General features: G+C 39.7%; 1 protein-coding gene across 2 annotated transcripts in view; it reads right to left on the bottom strand.

Moving 5' to 3' along the window:
• drp2 (dystrophin related protein 2) overlaps positions 1–27,239 on the bottom strand; it is a 126,738-nt gene that overhangs the window by 15,156 nt on the left and 84,343 nt on the right. For both annotated transcript variants that reach the window (XM_079630059.1, XM_079630060.1), the window contains exons 13-19: positions 25,222–25,423; positions 22,313–22,398; positions 18,270–18,427; positions 14,807–14,973; positions 13,550–13,661; positions 12,995–13,131; positions 5,344–5,409 (exon numbers count right to left, since the gene is read on the bottom strand). In XM_079630059.1, the coding sequence (XP_079486185.1) occupies positions 5,344–5,409; positions 12,995–13,131; positions 13,550–13,661; positions 14,807–14,973; positions 18,270–18,427; positions 22,313–22,398; positions 25,222–25,423 (928 nt within the window). The remainder of the gene's footprint in view (positions 1–5,343; positions 5,410–12,994; positions 13,132–13,549; positions 13,662–14,806; positions 14,974–18,269; positions 18,428–22,312; positions 22,399–25,221; positions 25,424–27,239) is intronic.

Below are 27,239 nucleotides of genomic sequence, written 5' to 3' on the forward strand. Positions count from 1 at the left end.
ATACAGTAAAAACTTTAATGTTATGAAATATTATTACATTTTAAAATAACTGTTTTTATTTTAATATATTTATGTGTAATTTCTACTAATTCAGCATTCTAATTTGCTGATTTACTGCCCAAGAAACATTTCTTGTAGAAAACAGCTGGGACTTTTTAGGACTCTTTGATGAATAGAAAGCTAAAAAAAACCAGGTTGATTTGAAATAGAAATCTATGTATTTAATGTCACTTTTGATCAATTCAATTTCTTAAAAAAAAAAAACTCTTACTGATCCCAAATTTTTGAATGGTAGTGTGTCAAATCAGCAACAAAATATGGCGACATTGGTATCATACATTATGATACATCACATCTCCACTGCTTGATTGCTTGTTTTGTCACAATTTTTTTTTTAAACATTTAAATCGCCCAAATCTAATTTGCTAGATATATCGAATTTATATCAACCTTGTGATCTTCTGTAAAGCTGCTTTGAAACAAATGTGAATTTTGAATTATTTAGTTCAATCTAAAATAAACAATTTAGGCTGGTCCAGCATATTACGTCACATATGTTTGTGTAGCACTTTTCCTAACACATTCTGTTTTAAATCAGTTTTACAGAGATGTCTCAGATAAATAGGCATGATATAGAAAAACAGGTGACATCTTCATTATAAAGGTCTAGTCTATGCAAAAAAAAAGATGGACAAAGTGTCTCCACTTCTTTCCACTATCGAAAAATGAAGCCAAAATATCCCAGAATAACTGTTGACATCTTGCGCCAATTACATTATTTGTAGCCCGAGCAGTTATGTAGTGATCCTGAGGTGAACCCGCGGCTCAATCACAAGCACAGTTGCCCATCTTGACGTTACACCTCGTTTTTAAAGCATCAAATAACTAACTAAAACAAAACTTACCAGAAAAACAAACACTTGAACAAAAATCAACGTGATAAGAACTACCTGATATGACAGAAACCATCTCTTGAAAAAATAAATATATATTTGAAGTCTAATTGAATTTTTATTGAAAAATAAATATATACCAGTATATATTTGAAGCCTAATTTAATTTTTATTTTGGCTTGTCTCGTTTGAATTTCATGGACAGGACGGGGTTACTGCAGCCAACAAAGCGGGTGATCAAAATGTTCGGCAGACTTGATGCTAATGCTCACTAGTGCCCCTTGAGGCAACTTTGAGAATGCAACAAATTGTGCTCCAACCCAAGTCAGAATCCAACAATGTATAAAAAGAGGTTGCGTGGCTTATAGAAGGTTCACCCTGTGCCTCCAGCAAACTTCTGTATGCCATCCAGAACAGACAAGATTAACCCAGCACAACAGAGGTGTTTTCAACACAACAGGGAGCTGACAATGGTCCCTGTGCTTACCATTAGCAACGCAGGGGTGAAACTTTGCTTTTAGCAATGCACTGCACTTTCCCTGCCTTAGCTTACCCTTAGGTGAGAGACTAGGGAGATTTCACTGCTTTACCAGGACAGCCTGTGAATTAGCAACAATATAAGAGCCTCTATAGAGAAGCTCCGTAATGAGGAGTGCTAAGTGCATTCATGTCATGTTGCTAGGAAAGCTGCCAGAGAATGGTCTGAATTCAACTTCAGAACACAGCAGACTACAGAACCCACATGCAGGATGGGGCTGCCTCAGAGAATAGCAGAAAGTCGATACACATTCACCCACCAGGTGTCCTTCAGCCAATGACAGTGGTGCTGGCTGTCCTGGTTAACCCCTCCGCCTAGCTGTGTGACGACTCCTAATTGAATCCGCAGAAGTATCCATCAGTTCAGATCCAATCAAATGTGTTACTAGGAACTGCTGATGATGCCACAGATTTCACTGTGCGAGGTCAAATGGAGTTTATGGTTATACACAAATGTCTTTGTATTTGTTTAAATAGGTATTTCTCAGTGTGTGGATAGTGTGGTCTCTTGTTACAGGGAAAAAGAGAGGTCACAAACACAAGTCAGCGGGTACATGACAAACAATTTCCTCCTTTGAGAAGCACTGTCTTGAAATGGACATTGTGTTATGTTAATATTCAGAACAACGGCTCATTCTTTCTGATATGCTGTCTGCTTTTCAGATGAAAGGCCATCACTACAGACCACTTACTCTGTCATATGCAGACTCTGTCTAAATCCGCCCCTGTACAGCGAGTCTAGAACATCAAATGCCAGTGGATTTATTCTCCCACCCGCTCAATCTTGAGGTCCTCCAGTCATTACTCTGGATTAGCCTATAAACACACGTACAATCTCTGTTCTCTTGGCTATGACGTTCTCTCTCTGCGCTCTTACTGCAGATACCACATCTGAAACATCTGACAAGAATTACATTTTCTATTAAAGTTCAAAGCAAGTCTTGTCGATGTCGGAAATAAATAATGTGCCACCTCATTTAGCACATGCTCTCTATCACTCATATTTTGTGAAGGACTGAACTATCAGATAAAAGTGAATGAAAGGGATTTTCAAATGGGCTGCAAAAGAGATGTGGATTTTTCATTCTTTATAGAATAATTTTTACAGTTATAAAATGCTTGTCTTTTCTTATTTAGCCAACACTTAGATCAAGCTGTTTAGTTTAAGAAGGCACAAAAGCAAGGACATGAATATAAAGATTTCTCAATTTCCTGAAAGCACATCAAGATCAAAGAATCAAACATGAAAATGCAAAGACAGAGTGAGGAATTTAATTACAAAGAATGATGCCTGTCATATAATGTTGTTTATCACCAGGTTTTAGCAGTCAAATTCAATAAAGAAATAGTGCAAACTAGATAAGGCCGCAAACATGTGACCATTTGCAATTTGATCACAATTTGTGATCAAGTAAATGTATAAATAGACGCAAGAAGAAAAAAAAACTTTACTGTAGTGAAGTAATAATACCGGACGAGCCCCCAGATATTATATATATATGTAAGCTGTATGTTTTATGAGCTGAAATTTGTCTTTTTTCTACTGGACATATCACTGGTATATGCATCAACAAAAACGGAATAAAATGTTAAATATTCAAGAAAATAAATAAATAAATCAAAAGTAAAAAAAAAACAAATGTTCTGCTACAATTTAGGCTATGTTTACACGGAAACGATCTGAAGAGAAAACGCAAAAGTGGTGTTGCGTTATCACTTTTTATTCTGCGTTTAGACGAGCGTTATTGGGGGGGAAATCTGCGTGCATATGGTGACGCAAAAGTGTGTGAAATTCGATGTAGTGTGCACTCCAGGCGGCTAGGTGGCAATGTGAAGCACTGAAAGTGAAAGAGCCGCTGACACAGTTTTTCATGTTTAATACGGTAAAGCTGCTGCTTTAACCCTCGGCGCTCTTCGCGTGTCGCTCAAAAATGGCAAAAAAAAAAAAAAAAAATCTTTTTGTCAATGAAATTAATGCTATATTTTAGTTTGATAATGTTTTGTTATTTTCCTGTACTGGTGCATGCCTGTGACGTAAACACGTACACGTACGCCTTCACTGTCTAGCAGACTTTTGAGTTTTTACCGTTTTTACCCTTTAACGCGATGGTGGAGCGTTTTTAAGATTTCCACTCTGGAGGGTGGTTTCACTTTTTTTGCGTTTTTAAGCCCCAAAAACGCCGTTGCCGTGTAAACGAAAGGCACATCCGATAAAATATTTTTACGTTTTCACCCGCGAGCGTTCTCGTGTAAACAGGGCCTTAGTCAAGGCTGCTTGCATTCTGTAAACTGACAACCCCTGAACATTGACATATATTTAACAGGTGAAAGTTTAATAAAAACAATGAATATTGTTCTGAGCAGGGACAACTAACGCAGACGGCACTGATGTGTGTTGGGGGAAACCTAACGCAGACGGCACTGATGTGTGTTGGGGGATACCAAATCAGACATAGCATAAGAAAGAGACAAGAGACACATTTGGGGAATTAAAAAGGACAAGAAGAGAGGAAAAAGTGGGATACGGTAAGTGATTGATATTAGGAAGGAAAGGGGGAAATTAAATAAGACATTGAAAGCAAGGAGTAGAAATCAAGCATATGACAGAGGAGGAGACAGACAGATGAAGACAAAAGGACACAAGTCGAGAGAGAGAGTGTGTGCTCTGGTCTATTTGTAGTACAGATAAGCTGCAGCAGGGTGTGTGAGCTGAGACAGTTGGCAGCACAGTATGCTAGGGCAGGCAAAGGGCTGATCTGTGCGTTCATGTGTGCATGTGCTTGTGTGTGTTTAGGTAGTTGGCAGGGAAGTTAGACGGGGCAGAGGAGCATATCTCTGATCGTTTGCTGCAAGTCAAACCAAACCAGTCACATTGGGCCGTTAGCTTCACTGCGCCCCCACAGCTGAATTAAAGGGTTAGTTCAGCCAACCATGAAGATTCTGTCATTTACTTACACTCGTGTTGTTCCAAACCCATGTGATTTTCAACCTAATGTTTTTTAAATTACTTGATAATGTGTTAAATAGAATTTGTACAGACTTTATTGCTTATGTATCTTATATTTGCATTGCATTTTTTATTTGGTTTTCCCTTTTTTATTGTATAATGTGCATCTCACTAAAAGGGTTATAAGGTAAATTATTTTATATTTATTGCTTAGTAATTGTATAATCTGAATTACTTTTGTCATATTGGTTATTATTATGCTGGTTTTATTGTTTGATAATGGTCTCAAGTCTTTGTGTTTTGGGGATTTTTTTGGGATACATCATTTAAGAAGTATTGCCCATTAATTCAGTGGGGTAGAAACATGTATCCCCCAGCTCATAAATTTGCATATATTTCACACTCATTTACATTTGCATATATTTAATGGTATCATTTAGCAGTAAAATTACATAAATTGTGTGCCATCAAATGTGTGTGTAAGGATGACATAAGCCTGAAGTACTACTGTACCTAATGCTAAACCCCACTGGTATACCTGTAAGTATGAACGGTTTAATATGTTCGAGTACAAGTGCATGTCTTGTCTGTATGTTTGTTTCCTGTGTATGTAACGTGCACTCCGTCCAGGCCAGATGAGACTGATCTGTGCTAGCAGCTCCCTCGAGCCCTCCAGACCTTGTGTGTGGAGCTTTCATTCTTCTAGTGGAAAGCAGCTGACCCCTGTCCACTCCTCTGAATGCCATCTCTCACCCTCTCTCTTTTGATGTCCCTCTCTCTCTTTCGCTCATCCCTCTTACTTCCTCTAAGGCTTTTGTTAAGGCCCTGCTGTTTGGTACACTGTGTCCATGCAAAGAGGATCAATATGCCAATCAGAGCTCAGGAGAGTAAGCAGAAGTGGCTGCTGGGAGAATATCAGAGCAAAATTGATGCGTGATCACTGTCCGTGCGAGACTGAACCCTTACCTGCTGGCAAAATGCTCAATCCGGCTGTGTGTGTCTGCATGAGGCAGCCTGGGAGATGAGCAGGGTCTGTCAAACCACAAACACACACACACACACACACACACACATTAGCAAAGTAGCTTGATATGAATAAATGCCTGTGTTACGAATGGCCTTGGGCGGTTGGAGGCTCCAATTGACAGCGGAGACAGTGGTCATGGTTAACAGGGTTTTTATTGCAGTACAGGATGACAATCACTCAGGATTGATGGGACGAGAAACAAAAACAAAACAAACAAAAACTTAGATGCCACAAAATATTGATACAAAACATAAGGTCAAAGCAATCTACATCAAATAAGCATAACCTGACCTGTATGTGCAACTGTACTACATAAGCAGTACTTTCCCAGAGTCCCCAATTGCAAACTCAGAACTATTCATGGTCTGCCTAGACCTCTCCTCACCTCCTATCTCTGAACTATCCTACTAACTTTCTGGAGTCATTTTATAGGCCTGACTCCTCCCACTCGGGAACATACCACCTGGAAGATAACATAGTTCACATACTTTACAGGAGTACATAATAATAATAATAATAATAATAATAAAGAAAACAAAAACAAAAGTAATAAATACAAATGAACATGCATGCAAGGAAGCATATCTGCAAGTACACATATTCACGAAAACACATAACTCAAGAAACTATGAGAATAAACTCTCCGGTGACGTCACTCACATAAACGCGCCATCATTTGGCGCGTATACAAAGATCTATAAATAGACCGGATGTCTAACCAGACAGGTTTGGCCAAGGACTCAACATGTGGTAAGCATCATCTATATCTCTTCCACTATTCAATAAAATATGTAAATCAAATAGCCTACTCGTGGTGGTGATTTATTTCTGTACGAGGAAAGACAATTATATTATGCCATCATCATATGCACTCCTATTACGGTTGCTAGTTCTCATAACTCCGATAAAACTACATACAGGACATCATACACAAGTTAACAACACAATGATATCAAATGTCACACAGGTCAATGCATACATGAATATATGTCGGCTAACAGACTGTAACACATGACGCCGGTGTATGCGCGTAACGTGCATGTGTGCGTGTAGTCCGTGTATGTGTGTGTGTAGTCCGTGCACAGTCGCAGGCTTACCCTGTGACATTTCCTCCCCCTTCCCCAGACACCACTCGTGGTGTCCTGGAGAGGAAATCTGCAGTGCAGTTTTCCGAGCCAGTCCGATAGACAACCTCAAAATCGAATGGCTGTAGAGCCAGGAACCACCGTGTTATACGGGCATTTGTGTCTTTCATTCGGCCCAGCCAAACCAGTGCCCGATGATCAGTCTCTAATTTAAACCTCCTACCAATGAGGTAATACCTGAAAGAGTCTAAAGCCCATTTGACAGCCAGGCATTCCTTCTCTACGGTTGAATACCGTGTCTCTCGTGGAAGGAGTTTCCTGCTGATAAAAGCAATGGGTCTCAAGTGTCCTTGCTCTCCCTGCAACAGTACAGCCCCAAGGCCAAATTGTGAAGCATCAGTCTGCACTGTAAAAACTCGATCAAACTCCGGACTCTGCAACATTGACTCTTTGCATAACGCATCCTTCAAGTCCATAAAAGCACGCTCACAGTCTGCAGTCCAGTTAGGCTTGTTGGGTTTGTTCTTCTTCGTGAGCTCAGTAAGGGCTACGGCTTTCTCAGAAAAGTTCGGGATAAAGCGTCTATACCACCCCACCAGGCCAAGGAACGACCTTACCTGCTTCTTGGTTACAGGCCGCTCAGCCTGTTTAATGGCCTCAACCTTCCCAACCTGCGGGCGTATGACTCCACGCCCCAGCACATGACCAAGATAGCAGGTCTCTGTCTTAGCTATCGTGCACTTGTCTGAGCGAATAGTAAGACCAGCATTCTTTATTCGAGTTAACACCTCTTTGAGATGTACTAGGTGACCCTGCCATGTCCTACTATAAATAATAATGTCATCTAAATATGCTGCTGCGTACCTCTCAGTTCCCCTAAGGATCTGATCGATCATCCTCTGAAAAGTCGCAGGAGCCCCATGTAGCCCGAAAGGAAGCACGCGGAATTGATAGTGCCCAAACGGAGTCTTGAACGCTGTAAACTCTTTACTGTCTGGACTTAAGGGCACCTGCCAATAGCCTTTGCACAGATCAAGAGTTGTAAGGTACTGTGCACTGCCAAGCTTTTCAATTAAATCGTCTACTCTGGGCATAGGGTAAGGATCAAATTTGCTCACCGAATTGAGTTTTCTGAAGTCCAAACAGAATCTTAGGGACCCATCTTTCTTAGGCACCAGCACAATGGGGTTGTTCCACTCACTGACTGATGGTTCTATGACCTCTAGTTTCTGCATCATTTCCAACTCTTGCTTCATGATGGGCACCAGCCTTTCTGGAACTCTGTACACTGATTGTCGGATCGGTTTCACATCCTTCAAGTAAATGTGATGTTGTACCAGATCTGTCTTCCCAGGTGTGTCCTGGAACAGCTGATCAGGTATACAATTTTGCAGCTGATTTCTTTGTTCAACTGTCAAATGTTGAAGATTTAAAGGATACTCACTTCCACGAACAGGCAAGAACTGCTCCTCTACCTCGTCCTCTTCCTGTACTGCCCTCACCAAGAGCTCCTTCACCTCCGCTCTTACTGGTTCTGGCTGTGAAGACGGACTGTGCCACTTCTTCAACATGTTGACGTGAAAAGTCTGCAAAGGTTTATTTCTCGCTGGCATTTCTATTTCATACGTTACTGGACCAACTTTCTTACTCACTTGGTATGGACCTTGCCATTTGGCCAACAGCCTGTTCTCTGACGTTGGAAGCAACAATAAAACTTGCTCTCCTGCTTGGAAAGTTCGGGACCTGGCCTTCTGGTCATACCATGTCTTCTGCTTCACTTGTGACTCTTGCACACTCTCTCGTGCCCGGGTGGATGCCAATTGCAACTTCTCTCTCATTTTGAGGATGTACGAGAGAATATTCTGTTTGGTAGGCTTGTCACTGGCTTCCCAACTGTCTCTCAAAACATCCAATGGACCTCGGACCTGGTGAGCAAACAGCAATTCAAAAGGAGAAAACCCGGTGGATGCTTGGGGAACTTCGCGGTAGGCAAACAACAGGTAAGGCAGCCATTTGTCCCAGTCTTTTCCATTTTCAGACACAAACTTCTTCAACATGCCTTTTAAGGTCTGATTAAATCTTTCTACCAGACCATCAGTCTGGGGGTGATACGGAGTAGTACGGACTCTCTTAATGCCCAGTAACTGATAGACTTGTTTTAGGGTACGACTCATAAAATTGGGGCCTTGGTCAGTCAAAACTATTTTAGGGATGCCTACGTGTGAGAAAAAATTCAACAGTGCAGCTGCAATCTGTTTTGCAGTAACGTCTCTCAAAGGGTAGGCCTCGGGATACCTGGTTGCATAATCACAAACTACCAGAATAAACCGGTTCCCTTTCTGACTTCTCTCCACAGGTCCAACAATGTCAACCCCTATCCTCTCAAAAGGTGTATCCACTGCAGGTATCGGAATAAGAGGTGCCTTTGCAGGTGTCCTGCCAACTGCTAACTGACACTCAGAACAAGTCTTGCAATACTCTTTCACTTCGGCATACATACCGGGCCAATAAAACCGTTTGGAAACTCTCCTCAATGTCTTCATGAATCCCATGTGACCTGACCAAGGTATTGAATGGCTGAGCTCTAACACCTTTCTGCGCTGAGCTTTGGGTACTACTAACTGCGAACCTTCCTCTTCACTCTGTCTGTAAAGAAGACCTTGTTTTATCCTAAATGTCTCACCATACAATGAACTCACCGTTGCATCTTTGCTAACTTTCCCAAAACATTCAGACAAGGTAGCATCCTCCTTCTGAAGCTGTCGTAATTCACTGGGTATGACCAAATCTGACTCATCAATCTCTGGTTCTTCCCACTCAAACTTTGTTTGTTCTGAGCTATCCATCAAATCTGCAACTCTTTTTCTACGTTTGTCCAATCTATCTTCCTCAGACAACCCTTCTTCAGCTAGACTTTCCTCCAGAAAAAATGGCATCTCCTGCAGGTTGCTATCTACCGAATCTTCAGTTTGTGCTACCTGGGTAAACTTTTGAGCCTGTGCTCGAGTAACTACCCCACACCAAGCTGTCTCCTGCACCAAGTCTGCTAATATGGGCATATCAGTTCCTAGCAACACAGGATAGGGCAGGTTTGTGGTAACACCTACGTTCATCAAAAATGACTGCTTGTTAACCTCCAAATACACCTCAGCAGTAGGCAATTCTGACTTATCTCCATGTACACAACAAACCATTACGGTTTCCTCGGTCCAGGACTCCCTAGCTATATATTGTGACTGTACTAACGTACGTGTACACCCCGTGTCTACCAACGCCATCAACGGCTTACCATTCAACAACACTGAAATAATGGGCTCCTTATCCGGCCTCACCACTACTTTAGAGCTAGACTGGGGCACATAACATAAACTGGCAGCTTTAGGTTTTCTCAAAGGACAATATGGGCTAGTGTGTCCTACCTCTCCACAATTATAACATACTATATCACCCCTAGGCAATATCTGGCGTGTGACTACTGGCAGTGAAGGCTTCGGGTCGGTGACTTTAAAACTTTGGGCTTGACTTTGAGAGAACGAACTACCCGCTGACCCCACAGACTTACCTCTCGCCTCCGGAAAGATACCAGAGTATCGAAAGGTCCCAGCAGATCCCTTCCGCGCTGCTATATAGGACTCTACCAGGTCGGCTGCTTCTCCTGCAGTACTGGGATTCCTCTCTTTAACCCAGATCCTCACCTCTGGATACAGCACTCTCATATACTGCTCCAACACCAAGGTTTCCACCATCTCCGTTTTACTGCTCACGTCCAGTTGGACCCACTTTGAGAACAAGTCTTTTAAGCGAATGTACAACTCTGTTGGGGACTCCTCAGCGGCAGTGTTCAATGAACGAAATCTCAGTCTATAGGTTTCTGGACTAATCTCATATTTCTTGAGAATCACCTCTTTGACTCGGCCATAGTCGGAGGTATAGGCAGGTGCCATAGCGACAAAAGCACTTCTCGCTTTTCCAGTGAGCAATGGAATCAGATGAACCGCCCAATCCTCTCTTGGCCACCTGTACACCTCTGCCAGTCTCTCAAAGGTAGTCAGAAAATGTTCCACATCATCACTGTCTTGTAGTTTTGGCAATGGAGATACCTGATTCAGCACTCGTACACCTTCCTGATCTGAACAGATAACTTTGCGCCTGGCATGCTCCACGTCCATCTGCATCTGTGTGACCTGATGATTGAGGACCTTGTATTGCTGTTCCCGCCTTATTGACTCTTTCTCTTGCCTCTCGTCCCTCTCCTTCTGGTACTGCAGGAAGGCCTGAAACATCCCTGCCAGGGCTGTCACAGCCACATCACCTGTGGTGGTTGGGACCTCAGCAGGTTGAACCCCTTCCTCTGGAACTCCACCCCCTGCACCTTGATCTCCTTCTGCTTCCAAATCTGTAGTCAGCTGACCCCTGGTCTTCGGTGGCATTTTTGAGTCACGGTCACTTTAACCACTGTTAAACACCAACTGTTACGAAGCTTCACTTCTGACACCAATTGTTACGAATGGCCTTGGGCGGTTGGAGGCTCCAATTGACAGCGGAGACAGTGGTCATGGTTAACAGGGTTTTTATTGCAGTACAGGATGACAATCACTCAGGATTGATGGGACGAGAAACAAAAACAAAACAAACAAAAACTTAGATGCCACAAAATATTGATACAAAACATAAGGTCAAAGCAATCTACATCAAATAAGCATAACCTGACCTGTATGTGCAACTGTACTACATAAGCAGTACTTTCCCAGAGTCCCCAATTGCAAACTCAGAACTATTCATGGTCTGCCTAGACCTCTCCTCACCTCCTATCTCTGAACTATCCTACTAACTTTCTGGAGTCATTTTATAGGCCTGACTCCTCCCACTCGGGAACATACCACCTGGAAGATAACATAGTTCACATACTTTACAGGAGTACATAATAATAATAATAATAATAATAATAAAGAAAACAAAAACAAAAGTAATAAATACAAATGAACATGCATGCAAGGAAGCATATCTGCAAGTACACATATTCACGAAAACACATAACTCAAGAAACTATGAGAATAAACTCTCCGGTGACGTCACTCACATAAACGCGCCATCATTTGGCGCGTATACAAAGATCTATAAATAGACCGGATGTCTAACCAGACAGGTTTGGCCAAGGACTCAACATGTGGTAAGCATCATCTATATCTCTTCCACTATTCAATAAAATATGTAAATCAAATAGCCTACTCGTGGTGGTGATTTATTTCTGTACGAGGAAAGACAATTATATTATGCCATCATCATATGCACTCCTATTACGGTTGCTAGTTCTCATAACTCCGATAAAACTACATACAGGACATCATACACAAGTTAACAACACAATGATATCAAATGTCACACAGGTCAATGCATACATGAATATATGTCGGCTAACAGACTGTAACACATGACGCCGGTGTATGCGCGTAACGTGCATGTGTGCGTGTAGTCCGTGTATGTGTGTGTGTAGTCCGTGCACAGTCGCAGGCTTACCCTGTGACAGCCTGTGTTCAAGCTGGTTTGCTGGTCTTAGAACTTGGTCAGACTGATACGTTGGCTTTCTCTTTAGAGGTGTTTTGGACGCTTTTAGCTAGCCAGGATGGGAAAACAGCTAAACCAGCTGAAGACCAGCTTGGCAAGGCTGGGAGAACAGCTTAACCAAGCCAAGACCAACAAATCAACTAGGCTTTTTTTTTATTAAAATTTTCAACAAAACTTATCTGTTTTAAGGGATGTTTAAATAAAAAAAATTAGATGGCCTAAGATGGCTTGTGGGTCTTAGCTAGTCTACCAACCTAGACAGGCTGATCCGTTTGCTTTCTCTTTAGAGGAGTTTTGGACGCTTTTAGCTAGTCAGGATGGGAAAACAGCTAAACCAGCTGAAGACCAGCTTGGCAAGGCTGGGAGAACAGCTTAACCAAGCCAAGACCAACAAATCAACTAGGCTTTTTTTAAATAAAAATTTTCAACAAAACTTATCTGTTTTAAAGGATGTTTAAATAAAAAAAATAAGATGGCTTGTGGGTCTTAGCTAGTCTACCAACCTAGATCAGTTTGCTTTATTTAGAGGAGTTTTGGGCGCGATCAGATATTTAGGCTGGGAAAACAGCTGGACGACCAGCAAACCATCTAGGTTCATTCATTTGTTTATCAATAAAATGTATCTGGTTTTAAGGATGTTTAGAAAGTTTTACTTGAAAATAAGACAAAAATAAGCTGTCTTAAAATGATCTGCGGGTCCTTCCAGCCTGGACAAGATGCTGTTTAGCTGATTTACCCAGACATCCAGCTGGTCTCCCAGTCTGACCAGTCAACAGACAAGCTAAGGCTGGTTTAAGATATTTCTTTTCAGCAGGGAAGATAATTATTTTTTGCAGTGCACTGCATTCAGTCACACAGTTCTCCACTTATAAACCTTCAAAAAGAACACAACGACACTTAGGTGTGATTCTCATCAGCGGAGACAGGAAGTCAGACTCACGTCTCAGAGCTCTCCACCTCCAGTACTGATTGAACAGGCAGGTAGCCCCTCTGAGGGTGTTTACTAAAATACTGCTTTGAGCGGAACTTGTTCTTTAGTGTCTTTGCAAAGTCCCTCATCTTCTCGCCTGAGGTCGTCTGGAATGATTCAGAAAGAGGGAGACAGAAAAAGAGCCAGAGGAGAGAAAAATGAGAGAACATGGAGCGATTGAGACACAAAACATCCTCTTCGTAACTTTTCTCCGACACACAGCCAGTAAATCAGTTTCTACACAAAACATTTGTCTTCCTCCCATCTCAATCTATCATCTCTTGAGCAGCTACAGAAAGCCAGAGCATAATAAAGACGCCCACCTATAAAACTCAAAATGGAGCATGGGGAAACCATTAAGCAAATGGCCTTATGCTGTATTTCACTGCAGGAGATCAATTCGGTTCAATTCATATTTATTTTGCGTAGTGCCTTGAATAATAGTGATTGAATTTGAAACCTTTGAGCAAGCACAAAGCTGCCAGCTGGCAAGGAAAAAACCTCTGCAAGTAACAAAGCATGTACCGGGGTGTAGTATTCCATGATGGGGTAGTGTAGTTTCTTGCCCTTGGTAGTCCGGCCTGTCAGAAAACACGTCTGGCAGATGTCCACGTTGAACTGTTTCAGACTTCGGTATCTAAAACAGTGATGAGGCGGAGACACATTTTATATCCAAATGTAGATGTGTTCATTTTAGGATTACGAATAGATTAAAATAATGAATCATGACTACCCTGCTGACAATAACAACTTAAGGCTAGCAGGGTGGTTTATTTACTGATGGTTTAGTAGTACTGGTGGATCTTGTGTTCACCAGCTAAACTTGGCCCTTTCTGGTGAAGTAGGTTTACTAAGATAACCTTCTGGTTAAACTAATCAAGGAGGGGACATAAAAATTAGCATAAAAATCAATATTACTTAAAATATTACTACCATTCAAAAGTTTGGGTTCGATAAGATTTTTTGGAAGAAGTCTCTTATGGTCACCAAGGGCACCAAAAAAAAAGGTCATATTTTGAAATAATTTTACAATTTATAATTTAGAAGAACTGTTTTCTATTGTAATATATTTTAAAATGTAATTTATTCCTGGAATGGCAAAGCTGAATTTTCAGCAGCCTTTATTCCAGTCTTCCATGTCACATGATCCTTAAGAAATATGCTGATTTATGGTAATATACTGATTTGGTGCTCAAAGAAACATTTTTAGTATTATCATCCATGTTGAAAACAGTTGTGTTGCTTTAAAATTCTTGTAGAAACCATGATATTTTTTTTCAGGATTCTTTGATGAATAGAAAGTTCAAAAGATTTTTACTGTCACTTTTGATCAAATTAATGGATCCTTGCTGAATAAAACAATTAATTTCTTATTGACTCCAAACATTTTAATGATAGTGTAAATATTGCATTCAGTTTTTTTTTCAGCAGGTAAATCTCTTTTGAATTTTACCCATTTTAAGCATATACTGTATTACATTCAGTTTTAACGCATTAAGTTTCTCTTTGATGGAAAGAAATCAAGTATAATAGATGAAAATGTTCTTAAAAATAAATATAAAAAAATTAATGAAAATATGTAACAGAGTTTTGACAAATATATATATAGAAACCTGTGTATATTACTCCCCGTGCAGTTCTCTAATATAGTCCTATTACTACAAAACCTTCAGCTGAAATCAGCTGAAAAAATAATCATTTATTTTGACTAACTAAAGAGCAAAGATTGAGAGGTCTGTGCCGTCTTTCTCCAAGAAAAAACTCAGGACTGCAGCGGCTCACCTGAAGCCCTTGATAGGGCACTGCTTACAGATATAGCAGCGTGCCTGGTGCTTGGCAGTCTCAGCCACAGTCACCCGGTGCAAAACAGGAAGCCACACCATCGACTGAGGCTCTAGAATCATCCACTCCAGGAAGTGAGACACCTCGATTGCGGACTTACCTGGAGCCTAGAGGTAGATACAGAAGATGCACAAGAAAGAGAGCACAGAGCAACAAGTAGCATGAATCAAGATACCCAGCAGCCATATTGTTCATTATGCATGCCTAATTAAGCACCAAACATCTTCTGGTAGCTGATGGGCACAAGCACCCTATTAGAGCACATGCCCTTAAAAGAACTCATGTGATACGGGGGAATCACGGCCCCATGAAAGGGAAGGATACAATCTCAAAGAGGTCACCCCTTGTTACAGTGACCTGGTGGGAAACGGATGACAGGCAATAACCCTAATAAAATAGGATGACATAAAAAATCTGGAACGTGCTAAATTCTCATTAAATACGCATCGAAGATGCATTAAAAGGTTGATTTCCTTTGGGCGCACTCTGAAGCTTGGGCAGAGATTTATAATTAACATGAGTATCTCTAGCGTGGCCCTTAGTAGTCGCTGGAGTGTACAGTCTCAGAGGGCACGGCAGTGTGTGTGTGTGTGTGTGTGTGTGTGTGTGTGTGTGTGTGTGTGTGTGTGTGTGTGTGTGTCTTTAACAGTGCTCGAGGTCTTGGGATTGAGACCAAAGTCTGCAAAGTAATGCTGAGTGGAAAACTTCAGAAGTTTCAATGAAACAACAAAAAAGGATCTTCTAAACAGTCCACACCACAGGGAGAGCCAAGAGTATCTCAAGAGATGGTCCATAACTTCAAACAAAGTGAACCAGTCTTTTCATCTAGAAACATGCTGCAACACATGCCAGATGGCTGATCTGCATCGTTCTTGGCCTGTCATGATTAATGCAGCTGGGTGAAAAATTGAGTTATTGGAAAGTACTGGTTACCATTACAGTGGCATTCCTTCCAGTAAAAAAAAGGCAGACATGGAACAAACGTGAAAAGGAATTTTAATTACGTGTGCCTGCAACTACACACATGTTCTTAGAACAGGATTTAATTAAGGACTGGCGCACTAAGAATGAAAGGTTCAAGGCCATTGTACAGGAAACCTGTGGCCTATACCAATTTCATAATCAGGCCTTCAGTAGAAAGAAATGCCAGAAGGTCACGTTCCACTGTGAAGCCCCTGCAATTTCAGAAATTACAGCCTTATAAGAGTAAAGAGACTTGAGAAGATGTCAACAGGCATTACAGCTTAATTTTTCTTAATTATTATGGACTACTAATTCCTGTTACGTTGCTATTTTAACCTAAACTCTTTCGAAAAAACTTGATTTCACATAGTGGTGTTTCGAAATTAGTTAGAACGCAATTCATAATGCAATTATGCACTACACTATCTGTCTAAATATTATTAAGCTGCTATGTCTAGCATTAAAATGTTATTAAATTATCGATTTTTGCTTTCAGGTAAATGTACAAAAAATTAGGACAGTACAATTTTTTTTTTTAAAGAAATTAATACTTTCATTCAGAAAGGATGTAATAAACTGATCAAAAGTGACAGTAAAGACTTGCATTGCTACAAAAAAGATTTCGGTTTCAAATAAATGCTGTTATTTTGAATTTTCTATTTATAAAAGAATCATGAAAAAATGCATTACCGTTTCCACAGAAATATTTCACAGCACAACTGTTTTTAACATTGATAATAATAAGAAATGTTTCTTGAGCACCAAATCAGAATGTCAGAAAGATTTCTGAATAATCATGTGACACTAAAGACTATATTTTTTTTATCAAATAAATGCAGCCTTGGTGAGCAGACTTCTTTCAAAAACATTCAAAAGTTGAATTGTCCCCAAACTTTAGAACATACTGAAGAGAATCTTGCAAAGATTTTTCATAAACACTTTTATATACTGGTTTAAACTCTCTTTGAAAAACTTGAAAGCAAATAATAATAGAAGTTATATATACCTTCTGTTAAAAAAAAAGTACATATATCTTCTGTGGAAGTCTCAGGACTAGAAAATGTCCAATGATAGGATGTCCTACCTGACTGTCAACCTATGTATTTCCATACCTCCTTACACCCTGCTCACACAGACATCACACATCTTCAGCGTTTCATGAGGCTATGCAGAGTTGTAGACAGACATCATAGAGCGCCACGACATCACGGCATAACTATCGTGATTAAAAGATTGAAACCCATGACGAGCTACTCAGAGCGGTTCATGTCCTAAGACTCAGATTTATGTGTTTCTATGGCAACACCAACAATGGCTAAATTAATCTGCAGCAGTCAGGTGGAACAAGTCAGTGCTCTTTAAGTTGTTTACGTTTAATGTGCTTGTAATGTTATGTGCTTTGAGACATAAGGTAATTTAAGGCTGTCTTTCGTGACACTTTGCAGACTTATGTATTTTGGAGGAGGCATGGCTTTCAAGGGAGGCATCGCTCTGAAGGGAAGGGGGTCTTATGATGTCAAAGCTAGCTTGCTATTGCTAGCCTCTCCGAAATTGCCTACCCTACCTATAAGTCAAGGGTGTAATTTCTGTCCCTCTAGTGTCAATACCTCTAAAGCAAAAATACTTCCAAACAGGTTTCCCAAACATTTGCAAATTAGTCTCTCCAGAAAAATAAAACTTTGAATGAAAGGAGGAAGTATTTTTACATAAAAACAGCTAACTTTCAAAAGATGTTACAATAATAGTTAAAATCAAATACTTTCCCGTATCCTATTTATATGGAAAGACAAAAGTATAATAGCTATTACTGGTTGATTTCTCCAAAAAGTATAATAATGTGTCTCTGTGGTGCTATCAAACTACGCAATGGCAAACAAGAGTGTTTGAGAAAACATTTAAAAATAACCATTGTTTTTGCTATTCTGTTTAGTGTCGTTAATGGCATTGAAATCAGACACTTCACTTTTAATGGCACAGATGTTAGAAGGCAACTCTACTATCCCCTTGAGTGTGCAAGTTTGATACTGGCACAGTAAAGGAGAAATACAAATTTAATAAGTTCAACAGGACAGCCAAAGCACTGACCAAGCATTTGTGTTGAGTATGTTTCTGGCCAGTGACTCACAAAAACAGCTCTTTAATCTCTGTACGTTCCAGCCCGAAAACCCAGGAGAAGCAGAGCACAGTTAGGACAGAAAGTGTGAGGGAGGGAGAGAGAGAGAGAAATGTGACAGGCAGAAAAGAAGGAAAGTGAGAAAGTGTGCCTCTGGTACAAATATTTAAGAAGATTTGCTCATCACAGAGAGCAAAGGGTCTGTGTAGGGAGAGGCCCTTTCATCATCTGAACAGAAAGCATATCAGAGAAAAAGAGAGATACTGAATCTCTGAGATACTGTAATGAGATCCTGATAGAGAATCTGGTTAGCTGAAGAAGTCTTACCATCCGAAAGCAGCTGCGGACACTGGGCTCCACGTTGCTCCCCCCAAATGCCGCCACCTCCCCGAGCTGCCGAGGGATCTGAATGGCCTCGTGCAGTAACAGACTGAGATGTTTCTGATCCGTCAGTCCACCTGGACCACACACCTGTCTGAAAAGGTCTGCAATACATAAGCAGAAAACCTGGTTGAATACTGCACTAAAAGAAGACACTAGGGAAAAGTAGCTTTGTGCCAGTGTGCAGGAGTCTGGATGTGGGAAAATTGAGAATGTGTGACTTAAATGCTTTTAGGTTATAAAGGTGTGAGGCGAGATGTCTAACACTTTGATGTGCAATGTATTGCCACTGCCAAAATAAAATTCTTAACCATTGTTATTTTGTGTGTTGTGTATACAGTATATATATATATATATATGTATATAAATTCAAGATATATTCTCCAATAACACACATATATATATATATATATATATATATATATATATATATATATATATATATATATATATATATATATATATATAGTTTGTGTTGAAAGAAGTAAATCTATCTGGTTTTAAAGATGTTTAAAAAATAATAATGGAAAATACAAATATTTGAAAAACTTAGGGTCTGGTGAGATGATGCATGCACTGATTTAAATGTGGACAAAAGGCTAACATTAGCCGAGAGACCTAGAACAGCTCACACAGTGTGTGTCAGGAAGCCATCAATGAGAAGAATGATCCTGACAGGAGAGAGAATATTCTCTGCAGTGCCAGTAAAAATAGCACTGTCTAAAGTGTCTGGCACACATACACATTCACCCCCACATGCAAACCAGCCTCACACATAGTCTAGTCCAAGGACAGATTATGGACCGGGTCAAGCAGTGCCAGAGCCCCGGGCCTCTAACTGAGATGCCGACTGTGGCCCAACACCTAGAAACAAGCCACTGCAGATGTAAAATTGATAGACAGATGAACAGTGCTTTATGCCAGTGGCTCTTTACGTGATATGAAATAAACAAAGAAATGAGTGATGTTATGTGTTCCTGGCCAACTCTTTAGCACGAACAAAAACCTTAATGCAGATTTGATGTTGTATACTAGTCATTGCACACCATTGTCTCTTTTGCAAAATATTGCACACAAGGTGTGTTTATTTTTGCAACTGCAACATTATTGCATTTTTATTGCAACTTTTTGCGTTTGTGACTTTATATATCCAAATGGGGACTTTATGTTGAAGTCTATTCCTAGTTGGAAAATCTAGTAGCTGGCTGGTTATTAGTTTGGTCTAAAGGCCTAGGTATACTTTTTCCCCCCACATTCCGCTCTGTCTTGTGCACAGTTGAGTGCGCAAGCATTTCAAAGTATACTCCTTTGGCCGTGAGTGCGGTTAAAGACGGTACAGACGGTTTGGCGCATGTACACTATCTAGAGGACATTATTTTCAAGTTCTCAATTCACTCGCACATGATGCAAGCTGTTGTATGCACACCATCCGTGCGGACACTAAAATCGGGCTGCATAAGGACAGTGTGCGTGGACGGCCGAAGTATACTTTGGACTTAAGCTTGTCATTGGCTGGTATAAACTTGTATACCACCAACAAACCAGCTACTTATGGTGATCAAACTGGATTTGGGACATTGTGGCTGGTCAACCAATTAATGAACAGTTTGGACCAATTAATGGCTACTTAAACCAGATAAAAACAAGCCATGTTCCAAACACAGCTTAAACAGGATTTACCAACAGGAACAAATCGCAATTTCCACAAGAGCTCTGCAGGAGCATAATTTGTCCATGGCTAATAGGTCTCCATCTACACAGTCTTAGTAAGGGTGGATGTGCTCTTTACTACTGAAATGAAAAAGTAATTGATGACTCAGAGAGCAAAATTTATCCTTTAATCAGTGCTCACTCTCTTTACTGATGTAAAACTCACATTTTAGGCAATGTTTGGGTGTGATCACCAGATTGTATTCTGACCCAAGGATGTCCACTTCTGGCTTGGACTCTTCTCCTCCAATGCTTTCTGCAGTGCACTGCACATGACTCTTATTTACTGGGTCCTGCTTGTGATTGCGCTGTCAAATTACCCTCTAACCCACTCTCTTCCAAAAGCAGATTTAGGCCACGGATGAAATTTTAGAGCATCAGAGAAAGTCGAAAGAAAAACCTCATGAGAGAAAAACTATGACTTTGCTCTGACACCTTTTTTTTTTTTTTACTTTAGTGATACTGGACCACAGATTCCAATAAAGGTAAGAGGAGGTGAATGGATCAGGTGTTGCTGATATTGTGGGGACAAAACAAGGTCCAAACAAAGTCCAAACAAGGACAGTAAAACTTTAAATCACCTACACTACCATTCACATTTGGGGTCAGTAAGATTTTCTTTTTAAAGAAATTAAATATATTCAGCTAAGACGCATTAAATTAATCAAAAATGGCAGTAAAGACATTTATAATGTTGCAAAAGATTTCTATTTTAAATATATCCATCAAGAATCCTGAACAACATTTATTTCAGTCTCCACAAAAATATTAAGCAACACAACTATTTTCAATAAAAATGAATAATAATAAGAAGAAATATTTCATGAGCACAGAATGTGAATATTACAATGATTTCTATGGATCATGTGACACTAAAGACTGAGTAACTGGCTGATAAAAAAATTAAGCTTTACATCACAAGAATGAATTACATTTTAAAATATATTAAAATAGAAAACAATTATTTACATTTTTAATAATGTTTTACAATATTACAGTCTTTAGTGCTACGTGGAGTTTTTCTACTAAAATGAATGCATTTTTTATTGCCTGTGTGTGAATGGGTTGTAATCTCACAATAAAATGATCCACTGCTTTGCTATTACCTCTGAAAGCAAGTTTTCCTATTTTTATGTGAAGTCTCCGGGTCGGATTTGCCGCGAAATCCAGTGACGTGACTGAGACCTGCATGCGAGCTCCCGAGCGTCTCGCCTCTCGCCTCGTCTACTGACTTTGCACTCAACAGCGACGACACTGCAACTTTATGACATGGAGTCTGCTAATACTAAGAAACGACCAGCACAACACAGACTCCAACACAAACTCCACATAATAATAATAATAAAATAAAAAAAGCATGCACACGAGCACTCGCTTGTAAACGTATTGGTTGCAATCTGAAACATCACCGCTAGATGTCGCTGAAAACTTCACATAGCCCCTTTAATGTATTTTTGATCAAATAAACGCAGCTTAGGTGAGCGTAAGAGACTTGCGCTCAAAAACTATATTTACAACCCCAAACCTGTATGTTGTAAGGATTAGCCAATGGTGGCTTAAAGGGATAGCTCACCCAAAACTAAAAATTCTCTAATTAATTACTCACCCTCATGTTGTGAAATCTGAGACCTTTTTGTCCCTCCATAGAAAGCTTTGCAACTACCACTTTGCAATTCAAAAAGTTCATAAAGATATAATAAAACTAATCCATATGAATTGAGACATTTTTTGAAGAGACTCGATCACTTTATATGATAAACAGATTTAATTTAGGTTATTTTATTTACATTTAAACATTGATCAGTGAACATACTCAAACTCAAACAAACTCAACCGTACATACTTGGTGCGCGAGAACAACCTCTTGTAGAAGCGGAAGAACCTCTGAAGAACGTGTTGCGTAACACAAGAGAATGGATCGCATTGGTTCTCGTACGTCAAGCGAACATGCTTGAGCTTTGTTTACCACAACTGATATGTGAGTTGATGAATATTTATAGGTAAAAAAGAGCCTAAATTCAATCAGTTCATCATATAAAGCGATTAAAAAATATCTGGACTAAACCACTCAAGTCAATTCATATGGATTAGTTTTACAATCTCTTCATTGACTTTTTTAAGTGTCTGTGTCAGTTGTGTAGCTGTCTATGGAAGGACAGAAAGCTCTCAGATTTCATCAAAAAGATCTTCATTTGTGTTCCGAAGAGAAAGTCTTACTGGTTTGGAACGACATTTTTGGGTGAACTACCCCTTTAAAAACATAATAAATCTCTACTCACATTTATGCTTTTCCTGGATGTCTGCATTGCATAGAATAACCAGGCCCGTCTTGAAGGAGAGCACTCGGATCTTACCATTACGACCACTAGAGAAAGGAACACATGCCAAACATTTGAAAGAAATACAAACACAATTTCAACATTCAAAACTTCACTGAGGTTCTTCTACATATTGAAATGATCCTGTCAGTTAGCACGACCGTGTAGTAAGTAACCAGCATCAAACAGAACTGAAAGTCCCTGCATCGCGTGGTACAGTCGGCTCAATGTCTCACCATGAATGTACTTCACAATGCAGAAAAATCATCTCAGCAACTGCCTCCGTTCTCTACTTAAGTCATTAACAAGCTATCACGGATATATGGTTAATATATGAAGTTCTGGAGGAGTTACTTCCTCCAACCCATCTGAATCCTTAATGAGGATGCTGCCAGCACTGCTAGCTGGGCAAAATAGTGATGCAGCAAGTATATTTACACTGTGAACTTTTCAGATATTTGTATAGTGGTACATATCTTGCCTTATTCAATGTTGTATGCTTACAGGAAAAGACATTTCACATTTACAGCACCAGACAGACCTGTCAAAAAAGACTAAAGCAGGTCAGGAAGCATTTGAGCTCCACTGAGATCAAGATCTCACCAGCAAATCCAAACAGATTGCTGTACAGATCCAAACGTATTCTAGAAAACTGATCAAGCACTACCAAATCACATTTCGCTGTGTATAACAAGGAATCCCCTGTCAGTATTGCTACTAAAGGGAATATTTCCTACCTTGTTTGGCTTTCTTGTTTGACTGAGAGCTTTTCATTATCATCCTCATGCATGCTGCTCATTCTTATTCACATTTGTTCGTAGCAAAACAAAAAAGCAATTACTACCAATTATTCACAGGGTGAGAGCTCCAGTCATTAGCAGTAGGTAGTTAAGAGTCTGGTATATATATGAGACACATTCATGATGGTTAATAGAAAACAAACAAATATATATATATTTTTTTGTTGGCAAAGAAGCCTAAAAGTTTGGCACAGTATATGAGTATATGAAGTCAAGCAGAGAAAATTTTTAACTTCTACAGTCTGATTAGTTGCCTGCTGGTGATTTCTCAGTGACAGTCATAATTTCATTAATTTAACTGTGGAAAGAGGAGGACACCTTTGCCTATTGGTAAGAGATTTAAAGGGGTGGTAAAGTATGATTTCACTTTTCTAACTTTAGTTAGTGTGTAATGTTGCTGTTTGAGCATAAACAACATCTGCAAAGTTACAACGCTCAAAGTTCAAAGCAAAGGAAGATATTTGCTTTTAAAGAAAATGACTACAACAAACAGCTGGTAGGGACTACACGGCATTCCTCCGGGTTTAGTGACATCAGCAACCCTAAAATGTACATAAACCCCGCCCCCGGGAACACGCAGTCCATGTTGAGAAGAGGAAAAGTTGTTGTATATAAGTACATTTGTGAGTCAGCTCAAACTTTAGCATCCATCTTTTCACATGCAATAGAAAGTCACTCTATGAGCATCAACAGTTCATATACGAGCGATTTATAGATTACCATGACAGATTATCCTAATTGAAGATAGTTAACTCCACATCAGCAACATAAATTCATCAACTAACCATTCAGAGATGTCCTGTTGCATTCTACATGTTGCCACTTCTTCTCGAGTTTCTCCATCTTTGTCTGACTCCGTTTCAACATTAAAAGCAGAACAGTTTGTTTAATTTTAGTGTGTCTGCGTGAGGTAATTGCAGCTGCTAACACACATGAGCTCTTGAAACCCCGCCCTCTCTGCAGCTCATTTGCATTTAAAGGGCCAGGCACAAACCGGTGCGTTTTTGCAAACCCTCAAAAAGTGACAACTTTAACATGCTATATAAAAATATCTGTGGGGGTATTTTGTGTTAAAACTTCACACACACACTCTGGGGATATCAGAGATTTATTTTACATCTTGTGAAAATGGCATTTTACCACCCCTTTAAGAGTCAATAAGAGTGTCCACACTTGGCAGGTTCTTAAAAACTAGTCATTGTATTCATGTTGGTTTCATGTTGTTTTGAAAACATACACAATTTCTTAGTTTCTTAGTTAAGTAGAGTCTACTTAATTTCATTTGTGAAATTCACTTTAAAAATCTGTGCGCAAAAACGTGCGAAAAAAAATTAAGTAAATTTTACTTTGAAACCTTGAATATATTTGAGTGTACATCTTAATCATTACTTTTTCAAAAAGTTTAAAAATATATTTTTCTAATTCATAAATATCATTACGTTGTTGGGAAGTCAAATATCATCAAAGTTTACAATAAACTAACCTTGTTTTGTCATAAAAATGTCAGACTATCGGATATTTATTTTTTGTCTGTCTGTACCACATGACTTTGAGAATAAGAATTAATTTTTTCTCTTTATTATAATAATAAGACCAATGTTGTTATAATTACTTCAAATTAAAACTACTAAAAAAGTGTTTTTGTTCATTTAAATGCTGAAATAAAACAAAATTTAAATATTAAATGAAAACGAACAACTTACAAAATAAATTAATGCTAAATAGAAATATCAAACTAATATAGCAAATAAAATGACAAAAAATAAGTATAAAGCAATAACACTGATCAGAACAGTTGTATCACTCTGAATTATTTTTCTTTTTTTACTTTTCACAATTATCACAATTATTTTAATGCAGAAATTATTTGCATTTTTAAATAAATGAACAGATAGGACAAGAGCGTCATGTCATAGACCCTTAATAAATCACAGAAAAAGGGCGCGCCTTATACACAGGCTGTGACTGACCAATAAAAGTGTCTCGCAGACAGCAGGAGGGCGCAGAGTTGGTTTGACATCATTTGTGGGAGCAGGTCAAAGGGGTTGTGGGTGACATTACCGTCAGTACCTGTCGTAAACGTTCAGCAGCCAGTTGAGACACATGTCGACGCACAGGGGGATATTGATCAAGACGGACCTTTCCTCCTCTAGTCTCTCGTACAGGGAAGTGAGTGCGTGGATGACCTCGACCACATCCATCACATGTTCGGCATGCTGCAACTCCTGTTCTCTAAACACGTCCACCACGCTGCTCAGCTTCAATAGGTCCACTAGAATACACACACACACATATGGGCCAGATGCTTATTACTGCATGTGGAGTGTTAACTAATGGGATTTGACTGTTCTGACATAATTGTATCTGGCCATCTCTAGTGCAGCAGTGAGAGTACAGGGTAAAGGCTGTATGCTGATGTCATCCCAATTGGATAATGAGCTGAAATATGGAAGAGGCAGAGAGTGGTCATGGTGCTTTCAGGGTTAGGTGGGTAGACAGAGACACTAACAGGCTTTTTGTTGATGCTCTTTTATACAGCCATCCTCAATCATCATCACAGCTTCTATAGCAGCCCGGTTATTAATTCGGCTAATGACAGACTAGCAAACCAGGAATCAAAGTGCACAAAGAGTAAAGAGAGGGAATGAAAGAGAGAGAGAGATATTGTCCTGAGAGACACTAAAATGCACATGCCAAACTCAATAGTGGGTTCAACCTACTAAAGTAACCTGAACAATTTCTTCATGTTTTCTTCATGTAATACCAGAACTTTTTGATCTTGACAAGTGTTGGTCCCTATGGGGAAAACAGCTTATAAAATCATATTAAATTAGGGTTTGTTTGTTTTTTAATGTGAAAATGTAGAACGTTTTCTGTGAGAGATGTTTAGGGGATAGACTATACAGTTTGTACAGTATAAAAAAAAAATTAGAGCATCAAAATCGCTATTTATAAAACACTAAGGCGGCTCGACACAACATGAAAATGTGTTTGAAGTATAACCAGGGGCTCTACACCTGAACTCGAGCATTGACTACATTGTTTTGTGTACACCGAGTTTACTAAAAATAAAGATTTTGAACAACTCACTGTTTCTGTCCGCCGGCATTTTGTCAGTCAAAAGTAGTCGATCTCCGAATGCAACGTAATGAACTGACTCCATATGAGGAAATGTCATGAACTTGTAATTCCAATGAAAAGCATGATAACTTAGACACTTAGCTCAAGGTAATTTATATGGAAACAAGCTTTAGGAGCTTTCCATCTTTACTCTCCTCATGTTACGTTGCATTCGGAGATCAACTACTTTTGACTGACAAAATTCCAGCCACCGGAAACACTAACTGATAAAGTGAGTCGTACAAAACCTTTCTTTTTTTGTCGAGCCTCCTTACGGTACGTTCACACAGGGCGTCAGCGTCAGCTTCCCATTGACTTTGAATGGGTGACGTCAAGCGTTGCCGAAAAAGATTGTGGATCCGTCGGCGGCGCTTCACTGGCGTTGCTCGCGGCAGAAGTTGAGAATTTTTCAACTTCTGCCGCGAGCAACGCCAGTGAAGTGCCGCAGACGGAAGCGTCAGCCAATCAGGATCGCTCTATGCAAATACAGTAGCCAGGCGGCAGCCAATCATGTTCTTCACGTTCATCCTGTCATTCCTGTCTAATTTCATTGGCTGACGCTGCTATGACCATGGCGTCTGCCAAACTTCAGCCACGCCTTCCGTCAAGCGTTGACGCTGAAGCCCCGTGTGAACGTACCGTCAGTGTTTTAAAAATAGCGATTTTGATGCTCTCATTTTAGTGTCCCATGCACTCCCATTCAAAAGGCATTTTGACCGAAAACGAAAGTGGAGTTTCCATTCTAATTATGCTTTTACACGAATGTTTGACTCGGGTAGATTAACAAAAATAGCCTAGGATCAATTTTGCCCTGAGTTACCCTTTAATGTGACCCTATCTGTGATTTTAGTTAACAATATTAACTAATATTAATTCTGAAATTTCTTTTTTATATTTTCTGAATGGCATCATCATTTCAAGATGTGAACATTTCAAGGAATAGCTAAAGTCTCCTCTGTATCACTTTT

Source organism: Phoxinus phoxinus (genome assembly GCF_949152265.1).
Source record: "Phoxinus phoxinus genome assembly, chromosome: 12".
In the NCBI taxonomy this organism is placed as follows: domain Eukaryota; kingdom Metazoa; phylum Chordata; class Actinopteri; order Cypriniformes; family Leuciscidae; genus Phoxinus; species Phoxinus phoxinus.